Source organism: Actinia tenebrosa, unplaced genomic scaffold, assembly GCF_029948245.1.
Source record: "Actinia tenebrosa isolate PJP-AT-01 unplaced genomic scaffold, QUT_ActTen_1.0 PGA_scaffold6__47_contigs__length_16458017, whole genome shotgun sequence".
Lineage (NCBI taxonomy): Eukaryota > Metazoa > Cnidaria > Anthozoa > Actiniaria > Actiniidae > Actinia > Actinia tenebrosa.
This window is the reverse complement of record NW_028292583.1, coordinates 3676276-3694126: the sequence shown is the minus strand read 5'-3', so window position 1 is coordinate 3694126 and position 17851 is coordinate 3676276. Positions and strand designations below refer to the sequence as shown.

At 37.6% G+C, this 17851-nt stretch overlaps 2 protein-coding genes across 2 annotated transcripts; both read left to right on the top strand.

Annotated features, from left to right (window-relative positions):
- The first annotated feature begins 1377 nt into the window (after nucleotides 1-1377).
- LOC116287508 (battenin) lies at nucleotides 1378-8790 on the top strand. Its single transcript, XM_031694191.2, has 16 exons — nucleotides 1378-1495; nucleotides 1589-1646; nucleotides 2271-2367; nucleotides 2491-2583; nucleotides 2914-2993; nucleotides 3555-3640; nucleotides 3955-4027; nucleotides 4587-4618; nucleotides 4699-4810; nucleotides 5255-5349; nucleotides 5430-5482; nucleotides 6056-6124; nucleotides 6385-6440; nucleotides 7045-7138; nucleotides 7588-7728; nucleotides 8126-8790. Exons 1-16 carry the CDS (start codon nucleotides 1417-1419, stop codon nucleotides 8258-8260), a joined length of 1353 nt encoding a protein of 450 aa, XP_031550051.1. The 5' UTR covers nucleotides 1378-1416; the 3' UTR covers nucleotides 8261-8790.
- A 1108-nt stretch (nucleotides 8791-9898) lies between these two features.
- Nucleotides 9899-17801, top strand: LOC116287479 (uncharacterized). Its single transcript, XM_031694156.2, has 5 exons — nucleotides 9899-10112; nucleotides 10429-12797; nucleotides 14246-14341; nucleotides 14999-15691; nucleotides 15935-17801. The coding sequence occupies exons 2-5, from the start codon at nucleotides 10481-10483 to the stop codon at nucleotides 16630-16632; spliced, it is 3804 nt and encodes a 1267-aa protein (XP_031550016.2). The 5' UTR covers nucleotides 9899-10112; nucleotides 10429-10480; the 3' UTR covers nucleotides 16633-17801.
- The last annotated feature ends 50 nt before the right edge of the window (nucleotides 17802-17851 follow it).

The following is a 17851-nucleotide window of genomic DNA, read 5'->3' as shown; positions in this document are numbered from 1 at the left end:
AAAGCAAATCATTCAAGTGACCAATCAACATGAACTACGACAGTTGGAGTTCATGTTCACTAAACCTGTATTAATGTGTGCCACGAGAAGACAAACAGACGACGCTGGATTGGGAGGGTTTGACACAGATTTTGTGTTGGTTTTTAACCCTCAAGACCGTATGGTTGATCACCATTTCCAGACAATCAAAGATTATGTACGAAGGAAGATCAAGAACAGCAAAAAGTTCTTCATCACTATTGACTTCAGTCACGTACTCAATGGCATTTTACCTTCTAATTTTAAGAGCTTTGTTTCCTGGTTCAACACTAAGTTTTGCGTGACCAACCACTGCAAGCCCAATCCTTTGCTTAACTTAGACACTGTTATAATCTGTTGTGTGATGACTCCATTATCCCTTTTAGCAAGTGTACCATACAAACTCTACAGAAAATATACTTGTGAAGACAAAACCTTTCAAATGGACGTTGCACTAAGTTTAGAGTACAATGACTTTTCGCCGTTAATACTACATTTTTTTACCCAGTACGTTCCTGTTGCGTGGCAACGCAAGGAAAAATATAAAAAATATGTTTTTAGCCGGCTATGCAGTAGTACAGAACTAAGGACTTTGCTAGATATACTTAATGACACTGAAGAAAATGGCGAGGAAATGTAACGACTGTAACTTGAAGTTGTCAAGAAACTGGAATGACTTTTTCATATACTGAGTTGGCAAATGTATATGCAGATATTTTGGGGGTAAATAGATAGAAATATCTATAGATAACAAACGATTACTTAGGTCTTCACGTTTTCTTGTGTTTCAACAAAACGTGAGCAAACAACATAGTGCGCGCGCACTATGGGCGTGCTTAAAAAATTATGGAAAATATAATTCTAAAAATAGCGTCAAACCTGTGATGGTTACACAGGTAACCCAGGCTATCCACTTTTGTAAGAAAATGTATCGGTCTAAAGTGGAGGGCGTACCGAAAATCGCTAAAAAAATCGAAAACTTGAAACGGTAAGTACGCTTCAGGTTTTTATATACTCCGCGAAGTTTTATTTCCAAAATCTTAGCGAAACCTACAAAATTTTAGCAAAATCTATTTACTCCATACATTTCCTTATAAAAGTGGATAACTGGGTTACCTGTGACTGAACTGTTGTGGAGCTGTGTTTTGTAGAGTTGCGTTACTGCTTCCACAAAGATACATAAATATATTCTCTGAATCCTTTACTAAAGAAAAAAAAGCAACCAGAAATGAAGTAAATGAAGAAATAGAAGATGACGTAGCGCAATATATACTAGTATGTGTGTATGCGGCGTGTTATGCACTTATACTATACAGACTTATGATTGGATGAATTTATCACGTGACGAGTGTCCATCCTCCTCTGCTTGTATTAAAGAGGACAGTCTAGAAGTAAATAATGGCTTCCAATAAGGCAGAGTTTGAAGATGAAGATGGAGATGAAAAAGGATCCAAGAACTCTTTATTAAGTCACGAAGGTCTCAATTATTGAATGAATTTTCAAAGTTTGCATTTATTTTGTTATGTTTTTAAATGGTGTTCTTTATATTATTATCTTTATATTATCACAGGAGAAGATTACTCTCCAGATACAAAGTATAAACGTTCAAGAAACCTAGTTGGTTTTTGGTGAGTTATTAATTTGTCTCAAAGAAGGCTCATTTCCCCCCTGAAAACTTGTTGGGGATAAAGTTAATGAGTAATGAATTTTTTGAAAGATTTTTCGAATTATCAGCTGAAGCAAAAGCAAAATGCTTACAGGCCTTGAAGAGAGCAAGTTGTCTTCGATTTGAATCTTAATCTTGCACAATTTCATGCACTAATGCCTGCATCACTCGCACGAAATGTTGGCTTGCTGGCTTGCACGATATCCAAAGCCGCTTTTATAAGTTATGTTCGTTATATTAAAGTTATATTTGTGATTTATGTAAGTTTCATGTCAATCACAGCCAACAAAAACATGATGCCATGTGTAAATATTATTATATTTTTTGAATAATAATAGTTCAAGGCATGACATCAATTAGTCTTTCTCTCTTCGCATTATTAATTTTTCATATAAGTACATATAGTATATAAGACTAGGATGCATTTGCTTGTTGTGGTAGAAGATTGAAAATGAAAATAAAAAAGAGTATAAACATAACTGAAATACATGTAGCTGAAGCATTGTTTACTTGTGTTTACTTGAGGCCAATATGAAATCAAAACTAACAAAACGTTGCACCTTTTTCATTTTCATTCTCCCTTCAGGATTCTTGGTCTTTGCAATAACTTTTCTTATGTTGTGATGCTGAGTGCTGCACATGATATACTCAACCCAAGGAATACAACAGCTTCAGCTCACCAGGTACACATTACTTAGCATTCCATTAACTGTTCTGTATTGGAAAATTGGAGCCTGGCATGCTGGATTTGATTTCTATACGTGTATGAAGTTTTTCTGTAAATAATCATAATTTCTTATATTCAGAATTCAAATGCCAGTAGCCTGTTTTCAAATGGATCAGCAAATGGTTCCAGTTCTGTTGTTGATGGTCTTGAATGCAACCCACTATCTACAGGGGTAATGTATAATTATTTGTTACTTATGTTCTCATGAAAAGTGATGGAATTGAAGATGGTCATCATTGGCACATTACAGTGAGGACACTCGAAACCGTCAACGCTTCAGTTCTTTTTCATTTAAATAAAGCATGGTTGTAGCTGGATTGTGAGGACGGACACCTTCAGACCTTGTAATTACACTGTAAATATAAATAAAGAAAATTTTGGCACCCATGCAGCTATTCATTCAATAAAGCTGGTGTCTGCTTAATATAGATGGTCAATGTAATATGAAGTCTGACACTATTATGAACAGATTTAATGTTAGCTTATGTGTTTTATTTGACAGACTGTGCTGTTAGCTGATATTCTTCCTACTGTGTTTGTTAAAGTTACTGCTCCGTTCTACATGAAAAAGATAAGCTACAAGTAAGAATAAAGTTGTGGTGGCAGTTCTAGTGGTAGTGGTGATCATATTGTTGATGGTACAGTAGTGGTAGTGGTAGTGGTAGTGGTAGTGGCACTGGTGGTAGTGGCACTGGTGGTAGTGATAGTGATAGTGGCAGTAATAATGGTAGTGTTGATCATATTGTTGTTATTTCTGGTAGTGGCCATGATAATGCTAATGGTGGTCATATTTTTGATGGTAGTGGTAGTGGTAGTGGTAGTCATATTTTTGATGGTAGTGGTAGTGGCCATGGTAATGCTAGTGGTGGTCATATTTTTGATGGTAGTAGTAGTGGACATGGTAATGCTAGTGGTGGTCATAGTTTTGATGGTAGTAGTAGTGGTAGTGGTAGTCATATTTTTGATGGTAGTGGCCATGGTAATGCTAGCGGTGGTCATTTGTTGATGGTAGTGGTAGTGATAGTGGTGGTTATATTGTTGATGTAGTGGTCATCGTCATAGCAGCAGTGTTAGGTGTAGTGGTGATGGTGGAGATAGAGGCAGTGGTGATGATAATTTATATAGCCATCCCTTTTTTTGCAGCATCAGAGCCTTCGTATGCATCTTGTTTGCATTTGCAAGTTTCTTCATGATTGCATATTCTCATGTCTTGTGGATTAGTTTATTGGGTAAGTATTTTGTAATTGTTAATACATGCCACCCTAGCCTGATGATTTCTCTAAAGTAAAGACCTTTCCATCTCCTCACCCTGTGCTTTATATAATAGCAAGCCATAAGACAATGTTTGACCTTTATTGGAACTTGAACCATCAAACTTACTGGTCACTTTAACTAGTAACTTTGAACCAGAAACAAGGTATGACTGAGCTAAGACTAATTTGTGTGGTGATCATGACTGCTGTCAGACTGACCAGCTGTCATTTTAAACCCTGTCACCACATTGCAATATTGTCTAATAGTTTTATTTCATATTTGATTGTAGGTGTTGTATGTGCAAGTCTTAGTAGTGGATTGGGGGAAATTACGATATTGAGTTTTTCTGCTCATTTTGACAAGTAAGTCATCCCTCATTTTTACAATAACTTACAAATTTCTTGTGCCCTGATTGGTTATTTTTTATCATTAATAAGAGGACAGACAGACAAAGCTGTTGTCAATGAGCATGCGCTTTTTATCCGTTGGTTGTTTTGATCACTAAAAATGAGAAGTTTTTATTGTTTTCGTCATTGGCTCGGCTATGCCTCGTAGATCCATCCACACTACTTTGACAATGCGATGATGCAATTGATTGTCAATAAGAGGACAGACATGTAAAAAACTGGGCCCAGTTGTTGAAGCCTGGATAGTGCTATCCAATGAATAAATCTTATCCAGTGGATGAATTTATTGGAAAACAGCATTGACTTAACCACTGGATAAGGATTTATCCGCCGAAAAATGCTATCCAGGCTTCGTACATCTGGACCCTGATGTCTATTTGTTAAATTATCTATTATGATACCATGATCATGAAAGTAGTAATCTTCTTAGTAAACCTAGAGACGTGCACTTTGTTTGAAATATAAGCAATTTAAAGGTATGAACTAAGTTTCGATGACTTTGTTTGAACTTTAGGGATGTGGTTTCTACTTGGTCCTCTGGAACAGGTAAATATAAATTAAAAAAAAAGATATTTTATGTCAAGGAAAATACTTTTTAAGATTTCTCTCTTTTATTTACCATTTAGGGGCTGCTGGTTTGTTTGGTGCTCTTTCATATGCTGGTTTGATATCAGCTGGCATGTCACCAAGGAATACAGTTTTAGTTATGAACATTGTTCCATTTTTATTTGGTCTCAGGTATGCACTATTTAATAATCAGTAGGCATATAATGATACACCATGTCCATAAAAAGTTGACAACTATTTAATGTAGTGGTAGTGTGTGTGAGTGAATGTGGGCCAAATTGGAGACCAGTAAAAATTCATACTGAATTTGTTCACCCAAGTTGAAATTAAGAAATTAAGTATTATGGAAATATTATTATTTGGTTGAGTGGATTTGTTAGCCACTTGGTATGATATAAAAAGAAGAGATAACTAGCTAAAAACTAGTGTGAGCTGTGTCAGTGTTTCAAATGAAACAGTAATGATAAAAAGGTAAATTATACACCGTGAAAAGATGAAATAAATGATATAAATGCAATAGTTGTAACAGAGCAAGGGTGTATTGACAAAATCATATTAAGTGGTTAAGAATAAATGTATCCTGTGATTCTAACAAACTTATTGACTCTTCTGCAGTTTTTGGTTTATTTTGGAATATCCTTCGTACATGAGGTACAATGGTAATTGTCAAACACTGTATTTTCCAATTGAGACCTCAAGTAATAGAGGAGGTAAGAAGAACAAACACGCCTAATGTGTGAGTTATTTTATTTGATACTATTTTTATTTTCAATTTCTGCTTGAAATTCAGATGAAGACACAACTAAATACATGAGTCTTTATGAGAAACTTGTTATTACAAAGGTAAAAAATACAATAAATATACTGTAGATGGATGTATGTCACATATATGAAAAATGTGAGATATGTGATATGGTATTGAGTGATATTGTGCAATCTCCTGAGGCGCTTATGTATGAAGCACTCTAAGGTGCACCCTTTACCCCCTCAAACTATCATAGTTATGGTGCGTACATGTCAGTGAATGGTGATGGTGCATACATGTCAGTGAATGGTGATGGTGCATACATGTCAGTGAATGGTGATGGTGCATACATGTCATTGCCTGGTGATGATGCATGCATGTCAGTGAATGGTGATGGTGCATGCATGTCAGTGAATGGTGATGGTGCATACATGTCATTGCCTGGTGATGATGCATGCATGTCAGTGAATGGTGATGGTGCATGCATGTCAATGAATGGTGATGGTGCATGCATGCCAGTGAATGGTGATATTACATGCATGTCAGTGAATGGTGATGGTGCATGTGTGTCATTGCCTGGTGATGGTGCATACATGTCATTGAATGGTGTCATGGATTGCTCATATTTACTTCAGTATAAATATGAAAGAAAATTTCCCTTCTTTTTTCAGTCCTTGTTGAAGTACATGATTCCACTTTTTCTCGTTTATTTTGCTGAATATTTTATAAATCAAGGTCTGGTAAGTACATGCATGTATCTAATGTACAAAGTGGGAAATGTTTCCATCTGAGAATCATATGGCTTTTTCTCTTTATTCTCACTAAGAAGAATCTTCTTGCCTAAATCAATATTTCCTAGACAGTTTTACCTTTGTTTTGATTGCTGACAGCAGGAAACTAAATTCCAACTGAAATCTTCAAATATAAATCCACATGCTGACAATGACAGCAAAAGCTCCTTAAAATGTATGTGTCCTTATTCGTGTTTGATCTATTGCAGCAAGAGCTGATCTATTGGAAAGGAATATGGCTTACTCCTGCAGAACAATACAGATGGTATTTACCACTTTATATTCAATCTTAATATAACTGTTATAAATCTTGCTCTTTGGGTTATGACCGTATTATGCAGAAGAGCACAGAGCACTCAAACCCATGCACACTTTCTATTTGTCATTCTTATCCAAAAGAATGGCTTTTGTATTCTAAACATTACCTGTATGCACCGTTGTTGTCTAACAACATTTCTCCCATGTTCTGGCTATATATGCTTTACACATAGCATGTTTTCACATGTTTTAAGTGTATCTGAGGGAGGACATTCCAATGGAAAGCCATGTAAGTGCAATGAATGGGAGGACAACATTCCAATGGAAAACCATTTGGGTGTAATGGATAGGAGGATAACATTCCAATGGAAAGCAATTTAAGTGTAATGGAGGGGATGATGACATTCCAATGGAAAGCGATTTAAGGCCAATGGAGGGGAGGATGACATTCCAATGGAAAGCCATTTAAGTGTAACAGAGGGGAGGACAACATTCCAATGGAAAACTATTTGCCTTTTTTTCAATTATTGTGTTACATATTGTTAATTGTGTTGATTGTGTTCAATATGATGTCTGACTGTGTTATTGTTTTTTGTTCTTTTGACCATAAGGTACCAAGTTGATTATCAATTTGGAGTACTGATATCAAGATCATCTGTCAACTTGTTTCCCATCAAAAATACATGCTTGTTAGCATTTTTACAGGTACAATATATTAATATGTTTAAAAAAAAGGTTTTTGAAGCCAAAGGAGATGAAAGACATTAGATACTGTAGGACATGCTTATATTGAATGAAGCTATGAACCTAATAGAATCTTTATTTATTTTTATTTTAATGGTTGTCAAATACAGAGTTAAGGTCTGGTTTCCAATTTGGCCCACTTTCACTCACACGCACTACCACAACATTTGATATGCACCCAATGCCATGATGACATGTTGATTTTTACGGAGGAAAGAAACCGGAGAACCCGGAGAACCCGGAGAAAACCCTCGTAGCATAGGAGTGAGCAACACATCAAACAAACTCAATTCACATGTGGTGTCTGCAGGCTCGAATAAGATAATATTAAATAATCATGAAAACTAACAATACACCTTGGTCTTTATCTTGTATTTAAATAACTGATAAATAATCATTGCTCATTTCAGTATGTCAACCTTGTCGTCCTCTTCTTTGAGGCATACTTCCATTACATGCCATCTGTATGGATAATGTTTGCAATCATATTATTTGAGGGTTTACTTGGTGGAGCAGTGTACGTTAATTCTTTCTACAGAATCTCAAAAGAGGTAAGTTACAAATCTGGATTTCATAGTTATGACGCACAATTGTCAATTTTCAGGTGGTTTGCACGCTACTCCATTATATTCCTAAGAAACAAGGGACTTGATAATGGTGCGTTTCCACAGAGTAGATGGGTTTGCGCATACTATCACGGCATGACAGCCGCGCGAAAACAAGGGACTTGGTGACACGCACGTCACTGTTCCAGATATGCCTGGGGATATTTGTAGGGAGATATTTGTAGGGAGATATTTGTAGGGGGATATTTGTAGGGGGATATTTGTAGGGAGATATTTGTAGGGAGATATTTGTAGGGAGATATTTGTAGGGGGATATTTGTAGGGGGATATTCGTAGGGGTTGTGCATACATTTTACTGAGTCATGTTATTTGGTCTTCACAGGTGGCGCCAGAACACAGGGAGTTCTCTATGGGTGTGGCCAGCATGGCAGATAGCTTTGGTATCGCGCTTGCAGGAGCATCTGCACTACCTACCCATAATGCATTGTGTTCTTACTGGCGCAAGAAGCAAAGATAGCCGTTGCTTTACCAAGTGAAAACATGAAAGAATGGAATGGAATTAATAAAATAATATCGTTTTTAATGCAAAACAAAAAAACAAAACAAAACACAAAAATATTTATATTATATAGAAACCTGAACTAGTTCGTATTGTATACATTCAAGGTTTTGTGCATTCATACATATCTTATTGCGTTTAGTGAGACAAAAAAAACGCAAATATTACAAACGTCTCACAAACCTTTCAACACAATCTGGTAATGCGGTCTCCATAACAGTCTAACAATTTTGTTTGATTTCATTTCATTCACAAGATAACCTTATTGAAGTAATTAGCATTCAGTTCTGTCTGTTTAATTGTAATACACATATGGGGTCATACTTATTTAGTCAAACAACGAGGTAAATAGAATAGTTTATGTAGTAATGTTCCCAGCGAGCTGTCTGCAAGTCGATTCTTTTGAAGCACAGCCCAAAGTAGTGAATACATTCCTAAACTTTTACCTGGGTGTCAGAATTTTTTAAATTAAAATTAAAGGAAGGTTCTTTTTCTTTTTTTTTTTACTTGAACTGCATGCTATTTATGTCATGGAATGATCTATCGATGAGGTTGTGAAAGCCGAGGTGTTTTGGGTGTATACTGACTAGCTGTTCCCCACCCCCTGCGAAACAAATCGCAACATTTAAAAACACGGAAATAGCAGAATCTGGTGAATTAAAAATAGCTGTCACGCCCTCCAAGAAATCAAGATAACAACTCTGATAGCAGCCGGAGTTATCTGATAAAAACAGATTCTTGGGATAGGCGTGGCCTAGGAGTAAAAGCATACGTCAACCCTGGTCAACTCGCCCAATATGTGCGTGCTAGTCAGTAGACAGCTGGCCGATTGGGGCTTACCCGGGAGGGGGTCAATCGCTAAATTGTCGCCTATCAAAAAAAACAAAAACACAAAAAAAAAACAACAACCCAACGACAACCAATAAGAAATGAAAACTATCGAAACCTGGACTTCAGCTCACTCACTATTGTTATTTGCACTCGAATTTTCGACAGATTGGGTCAACATAAGCAAAGGGGAGCAGAATTAGAAAGAGGTGGGTCAGGGGTGTAAAGCCACACCCTCTCACTTAATCCCTTTTCCGTGGGCCAGTACGTCTTCGGCTAGGTGCCGTAATTGTTAAACAGCGGTTTCGGTCGAGACATCCTGCTTCGCGCTAAATATTCATTTTGATTAAGTTTTTACAATCAATGGTCTTCGCTCCGTCAATCATGCAGTGAAAGCGTCCTTTTTGTTCCAAAAATACCGCCTAACGATCTTAATGCAACTAACAGCATAACTATTTAACTAATTCAATTACGTTGATCATATGGGAGACCATGAGGCTAGGCTCATGGGCTGAGGCGCAAAAAACCGCAAAAATTTCAAAGGAAACAGTCCGGTATTTTTTCTATAGTAAAATTCCAATCACTTGACTGCGTTCAATAATATAAGACAAAGACTATATCTGGCGCCCCCGAAACAATGGTTAACATATCTCGCAAATATTTACATTTTCAAAATGAAAATATTTTAGTAATATGTTTTCAATTTGCAGTTCAAAATGTTTAGATTGGTAGTGATGTCATTCTCTCTCACGGTCCGGAAGTGAGCTTTTTTGAACCGTTTGTCGAAGGAGATAGTTGTGTTTACATGTCCTTGTAGAAATAAGTCTCCTGACGACCCACTGCGAGCTTTTGTTTATTTTTAAGTGGGTCTACTTGGTTTAAGAAGAACTTTTAGTCAACCAATGAGAACAAACAGTAAGAGAAAGATGATATTGTGGTTTTTGTGAAAACCGAGTTCAAACAAGAAGGATCCATCCATCGCGTACGTATCTACAAGACTCCACCACGATATTTATGACAAAAATCTTATTTATCTCTTTTTAGCTCATAAAAGGATTATGAGGCTTTTTCTAAACAAATTAGCAAGTAAAAGAGGGAGTGATTTTGACGGAACTGTGAAGAATAGCAAACAGTTTTGGAACGTAAAGTTGTATTGATGCGGAACAGAAGTGACAAGTTGTCATAAGAAGTGTCATATTTCTCTCATGATCTGCAGGGTTTGTGATCCCCAGGGGCAGTCAGTGTGGCAGCCAACCCTCGTGTATTCAAACACATATCATTGCTGTTCTTCATTTTAGGCTCTAGCTACACCTTGGAACGGCAGTATGAGGATTAGATAGACTTTAAACGATGAACACAAGAGTTAGAGGTTGTAGGAGCTTCTACTGTCGAGACTGGGTCTTCGAGAAAGTGCTGACTTGTCTTCAACGAAGGAAAGAACAAGAAGATCTAAAAACTAAAGGAGCATTTATTGTTGGTGGGCCAGGCTCGGGGAAAACTACTCTTTTAAAAGAACTGATTTTTCCAAGCATAAAAGATGGTCCTCAACATGATTTATCCAAGAAAGTCTTGGCTCATCATTTTTGCGAAGCACACAACTACAGCACTGTTTCTGTCTCTGAGTTTATCAAAAGCTTAGCTGAACAACTAGCAAAAGCAGAACCGTTGAATTCCTATAGGGAAAAGTTCAACGAGTCTCAGATTCAAGATTATCTAAAGCCCGAGCAATGCGCTAAAAACCCAGATGTTTCGTTCAAAGAGGGTATTTTACTGCCATTGAACTCTATCACACCACCAGAAGATGTCTTCGTTGTTGTTGTTGACTCGATAGACGAATCATTCCTGCATTCTTTTGATTCCGGCGTATTTTCCGGCAGTCGAACTATCGCAGAACTAGTGGCCACACATTATGATTTGCTCCCTCCGTGGCTCTTCCTTGTAATAAGTGCAAGAAAACAGTCAAAAACTGTGACAAAGATGTTCACAGGTTTTCGTAAACTGACTCTTGATGACTTGCGTAAAGCGCATGTTGTGAGAGACATCCAAGGTTATATTTTGAATCGTTTAGACGATGACAAAGAACTACGTAAATACCTCACTCGAGAAACTGCCGAAATATTTAATCAACTGCATATTAAAAGTAATGGATGTTTTCTTTATCTTGAGAAAGTGCTGGACGGAATTGAAGAACAGTTGTTTTCTCTTGATGAAGTACAAGATATTCCAGGTACTTTGAATGGACTTTACCTATGGCTCTGCAATCGACTGTACAAAGAGGAACAATTCAATCAAATGCGACTGATTTTAAACGTTATTCTAGCCTCACAGAAGCCTCTTGAAGCAAACGAGCTGTATCAAGCTGTTTGGACCAGGAATTCTTCCATTTGTACTAAAGAATTCCACAATATTTTGGAATCTATGAGTTACATGGTTGTTAATGTTGAGGACTCAAAGTGCATATTTCACCATTCATTTGCCGAGTGGTTAATTGATGTCAAACATTGTACACCAAGGTACCTGTGTTCACCCTCTGATGGTCATGCCATGCTTGCCCTGCGGTGTACGCTGTTGGCAAGTAATAAACAATCAGTTGACCTGCACCAGTTTGCTGTTCATTTGAGCCGTGCTTCCTTCAAAGAAGAGCTATCTCAGGAGCACTTTGCACTCTGGCTTCTATGGAGTGGTGCACCTCTCTCAGAGACTCTAGCTGCTACAGACCAACCAAAACAGAAAGCACTACAGATCCTGTTAGATGCTGGTGCTGATGTTAGTAATGTTGATGAGTCAGGAGAGTTAGCCATCAGTTATGGTAAAGAAACAGAAGAATCCATTAAAGCCTTTCTTGAAAAAGGATCCTCAGTTGATCGGGTTGACAGTGTTGGAAGGACACAGTTATGCAATGCAGCCTTCAATGGAAACACAGATGTGGTTAAGATTTTGCTGCAGCATGGTGCAAACGTCAACTACTCTGATCCATCAGGGGAGTCACCGCTGATACTAGCAGCCAAACAAGGTCATGCAGATGTTGTTTACTTACTAGTGAACTGTGGAGCAAATGTCAATCAAAGTTCAAGTGATGGTTGCACAGCATTAAGAGCTTCGGCATCTGGTGGTCACTCTGATGTGGTGTCAATCTTATTAAAACATGGTGCTAACGTAGATCAAGCTGATAATGACAAGAGGACTGCTTTACGTGGGGCGGCATGGGGTGGCCATGCTGATGTAGTACAGCAGTTAATTGAACATGGTGCTGATCCAAACCATACTGACAAAGATGGCAGATCTGCATTGATTGCCGCTGCATATATGGGCCACAAATCTGTAGTTAGATACCTTCTTGAACACAAAGCAGATGTCAATCTTGCCGATAAAGATGGTCGAACTGCATTAGCAGTTGCAGTTTTATGTATCTCTGCCAACCCTGAGCATACTGAAGTGGTAAAAATATTAATAGAGTACAAAGCTGATGTTGATCGACCTGACTATGATGGCATGACAGCCCTCTGTGTTGCATGTCTAGAAGGGCATTATAATGTTGTTAAGTTACTTCTAAATGCCAATGCCGACATCAGCCACTGGGACAGGAATGGCAGAACACCTCTCTTTGCAGCAGCAGCAAGTGGCCATGTGGGAATTGTTAAGATACTATTAGAGAAAAACAGCAAAGGTCAGTAAAAAAAAACTCCAGTTTATTCTGTCAGTGACAAATGACCAGCTAGCATTTCTTGATCCCTCAAACGTAGAACCTTAGTGTCTGTTAGTCCCTCCCTTTGGAGGGCATCTTTGAATACCAGCTTTTTTCCTGAATGGGACAGTTTCCTAAAGAGAAAGCAGAAGATAATATAGGTAAGTTGTAGTGCTTGGGAACGAGGTTATTCCGGGCGAAAGCCCTTGGAATTAAATTCGGAAAAATTAATTTCTGACCTCGCTGGGATTCGAACCCACGACCTTCGGAATTGTACTACCGATGCTCTACCAGCTCAGCTAGAGGTCAGACTGAGAGCAGGCCAACTACAACTTACCTATATTATCTTCTACTATTTCATTAGTGCCACGCGGTCCACATACTCTCATCTTTGCATCATAATTACCGCGACCTAACATCTATTTCACCCCGGCCTGCTCTCAGTCTGACCTCTAGCTGAGCTGGTAGAGCATCGGTAGTACAATTCCGAAGGTCGTGGGTTCAAATCCCAGTGAGGTCGGAAATTAATTTTTCCGAATTTAATTCCAAGGGCTTTCGCCCGGAATAACCTCGTTCCCAAGCACTACAACTTACCTATATTATCTTCTACTATTTCATTAGTGCCACGCGGTCCACATACTCTCATCTTTGCATCATAATTACCGCGACCTAACATCTATTTCACCCCGGCCTGCTCTCAGTCTGACAGAGCATCGGTAGTACAATTCCGAAGGTCGTGGGTTCGAATCCCAGCGAGGTCGGAAATTAATTTTTCTGAATTTAATTCCAAGGGCTTTCGCCCGGAATAACCTCGTTCCCAAGCACTACAACTTACCTATATTATCTTCTACTATTTCATTAGTGCCACGCGGTCCACATACTCTCATCTTTGCATCATAATTACCGCGACCTAACATCTATTTCACCCCGGCCTGCTCTCAGTCTGACCTCTAGCTGAGCTGGTAGAGCATTGGTAGTACGATTCCGAAGGTCGTGGGTTAGAATCCCAGCGAGGTCGGAAATTAATTTTTCCGAATTTAATTCCAAGGGCTTTCGCCCGGAATAACCTCGTTCCCAAGCACTACAACTTACCTATATTATCTTCTACTATTTCATTAGTGCCACGCGGTCCACATACTCTCATCTTTAAAGAGAAAGCAGTTGATGTAATACATTTATACAAATACAATAAATCACACCTAATACAATAGATAGAACAATGATATAACACAACGGATTTTTTGAATACATTACATCCACTGAGTGCTATGTAGGTTCTCCTATTCCTGAATAGGCCATCCTGTCTAAATAAAGTTGACTTAATGTTGACAAACTTTTTTTGATTGCAATTATTTTTAGAGATAATAGTGTATTAGTTGATTTCACAACATTGAATGATTAATTGTGTGATATTTTTGTGATCCAACCAGGTCAACCATCGTCTGGTGACTGGAGAGCGCCAAAGGATGCAATGTTCAGAGCAGATAATGGAGGCTGGACACCACTTATGGTAGCTTGCTTCCAAGGTTAGTAATTGATGTCTTTTTATATGGAGCCCTAAGGGCTACAGTATAATAATTGCTGTTCATCAGACAAGTTCCAGCCAGGATGGGAACTTGTCTGGTCAAATCTTTGCCTTTCTGGTCATTTTTTTAGCCCTGAGTCTATAAAATTCCAAACACTATTAAAGGGGCACTTGGATGAAAATGGATAAAAATTGGAAATGACTTTAAACTTAATCAAATGTATCTATATGGCCCCAATCATAGCCAAGCAACATATTTTCTACACAGTAAAATGTCTCAGATAAAAATTATCAAATTTATTTAGCATATGAATTGTGAGTAAATGACTTCATTTACTCAACCCTATTGTTCTTTTCTCTTTTAACCCAAAATTTCTCAACTGCAAGTGGCTCACAGGCTAAAATTTTCACTAATCTGGTTTACATAATCATAATTGGGTCAAATTATCCTCAAATACTTCGATTATTCTGAAATTGGGCGTTTTCATCCAAGTGCCCCTTTAAAAGTGCATTGACCTATATGAAAATAAGCTGCATGAAATTCTTATATTTATGTAATAATTAATAATAATTATTAGTGCTTCTAGCAGGGAACTAAGCTAACATATAAGTGTTGCATTCCAAGTTTATTAACCATTGATACTATTAACATTTCTAGGTCACAGCTCAGTTGTCAAAGCCCTGTTGGAAGCTGGCATTCATATGAACGACAGAGATAAAGAAAACAAAACATGCTTGATAATTGCAGCACAGGAAGGGCACAGTAAAGCAGTCTCAACCCTCTTGATGTTTGGTGCACCTGTCAATCAAGAAGCTAAAGAAGGACGCACAGCTCTCTATTATGCTGCAATGGAAGGTCATTTCGACAGTGTTGATGTATTACTAAAGAATGGAGCTGATATCAATGGAGTCGATAGTCTTGGCAGGACGGCTCTGTTTTCTGTCACAATTGAAGGAAGTGAAGAAATAGTTGAACATTTGTTAAGACATGGAGCTACTGTTGACTGTGTGGATAATGATGGAAGAACTCCATTACAAGGTGCTGCATGGCAGGGAAACTACAACCTTGTTGCTCTGCTTCTGAAATATAATGCTGATGTGAATTTTGGAGACAATTTTGGACGGACAGCTTTGATGTCTGCAGCATGGCAAGGCCAGAATTCAGTGATTCAACTGATGATTGACAATGGTGCTGATGTTGATAAAGTGTCTTCAGAAGGAGCTACTGCTTTGAGTATAGCATGTCAAGAGGGACATGACGAGGTGGCACAGATCTTGTTAGAAAATGGTGCAAACATGAACCACACAGACACATTTGGACGGACACCAATGCAAGTTGCTTCAGAGGCCGGTAAGCACCTAGATATTTTTTCCAAAACCTATACATGGAGAAATTGCAAAAGGGTTGTAAAGCTTTTATCTTAAATTTTCAGGGAAATTAGATACATCTTTCCACTTTCAACACCTGAAAATGATTCTAAAATAAAAAGTAATTGTAACTCCTTTTCAATTTTCTAGCAATTATCTTTTTATTGTTGCAGAAGTAGCTCCCCTTGATCATTAACAGTATCTTACCCCGTTCTTCTTTACCCAGGTCACACAAAGATCATGAAAGCCTTAGAAGCATACAGTGTGGTACGAATGAATGACAATAGTTTTACAAGTGCACTGAAGCGAAGGGTCTCTACACCAGCAGAAATCCCTGAGACTACGTCTCTAGTTTGTGAGGTCATCACAAGAAAAGAGAGTATATCTTCTTCTGGTAGCTCTACGCAGGGCTCAAGGCATGACGTTAGTTCACAAGATGATGGAGAAGGTGCTTCTGGGTCACTCCCCACACCCAGACTATCTCACGACCGTCGATACTCTTCTAGTTTCTTAGAAGTACATAAAATTGCAGCTGCAAAGGAACCGTGGAGCTCTAAGTGCCCTCCATATACCTCACAAGAAACTGTACATCGTGAACCCCCTCCTTATACAGAACAAGTATTGCACTCATCCGTAACAGTAAATGATGATATTGCACCTGTGAAACCTAACTCACCAAAGACACGGCGCAAGCCATTTTCTATGCTTCATAAAATAAAGCGACCTTTTGCTTTAGGAGGATCAGGAGAGAGGAAGAACAAATCTAAAACTCCACATGACAAGAGACGATTATTCTCTTCCAGGAAATCTAGCAGCAGTGGAAAGAGCACAGAGGTGGTTTCAGATCCTCCGTCTTCTTCAGGTCTAGATTATCTGGATTACCGGCTATCTGACAGTCAAAGTTCTGTGGAGACCACAGTATAATGTTTCATATTTTCTGAATAATCCCCTTCACAGTTCCCTGCTGCATCTTGAAAAACCTGTTAATGATTATTGAAGGTTTTAAAAGGTTTCTATCATTGCAAGGTCACAGACATCCTTGCTTAGATGAGGCACACTTCCCTGATGGCACATGGACCTGTGAAGGGTGCTATTCAATATCCACTTTTATATTTCTAAATCATATTGTTCTTAAGAACCAAATGGCAGTCATCCTGTCTATAATAAAATAATATCTGGAAAAAGAATTACAGAAATTTTATCTATAAAACTAAGTATATGTTGAATGGAGGATAGCAGAGAAACAAACCCTCTGCATGTTTGAAAAGGGTTGCATTTTTTACTCTTCCAAAAATTATTAAGAATCTTTGACATTTATAATAGTTTTGATGGTATGATTTGACCCATGGAACAAAATCAAATAACTAATTTTCAATAACATATATTGTAAAAAATATTTGAATGTTTATCATGGGTTTACTGAAACAATTACCATCAGGCCATGTTTGAACAGAAGTTATTTTTAACTGAATTAATCATTCTATGATTTTATCAAACAAAATATTCCATATTCTTAAAAACAGTGATTTCAAAGGGAATCCAAGTACTAAATTTATGAATGAGACCAGCTCATAATATTGTAAAAATAAATTTACTGTGGTTTGTGAATATTTTGCGCACTCAGATATTCCAACAGCTTGTTGTGAAATTGTTTTTTTTCTGCTGCCAGTCAAGACATAAAAGGTACAGACTGATAATTTTTGATTGACGGCAGCAAAAAAACAAATTTCAGCTTGTAGGTGATGGTTTTGCTTAGGAAGCTAGTAGCAAAACTTTAGTTAAATACCAAGAGTGAATTAAAAATTAAAGTGGTTTGGTTCATTATCCACTGGATACATAGAGATAAGCAAACAAAGGGTCCCACTTTCAATCTTGTCAATGTGATAAGTTTATAAAGCTCATCAAGAAGACGAGGATATACCAATACAGAAATATTCAACAGGTTATGACCATCTGTAGCTGCTTTAAAATTGTTTATGTGAGATGTTAAAACTTATATATTGTGGGTTTGGAAATTTCTATTAATGTTGGTACATTTAGCTATTGAAATGTAGAAATGTCATGGTATTAGATACATGTATTTGTAAATTGAAACATACCTTAATATGAAAAATAAAAGTATATTTAAAAATATTTTTATTAC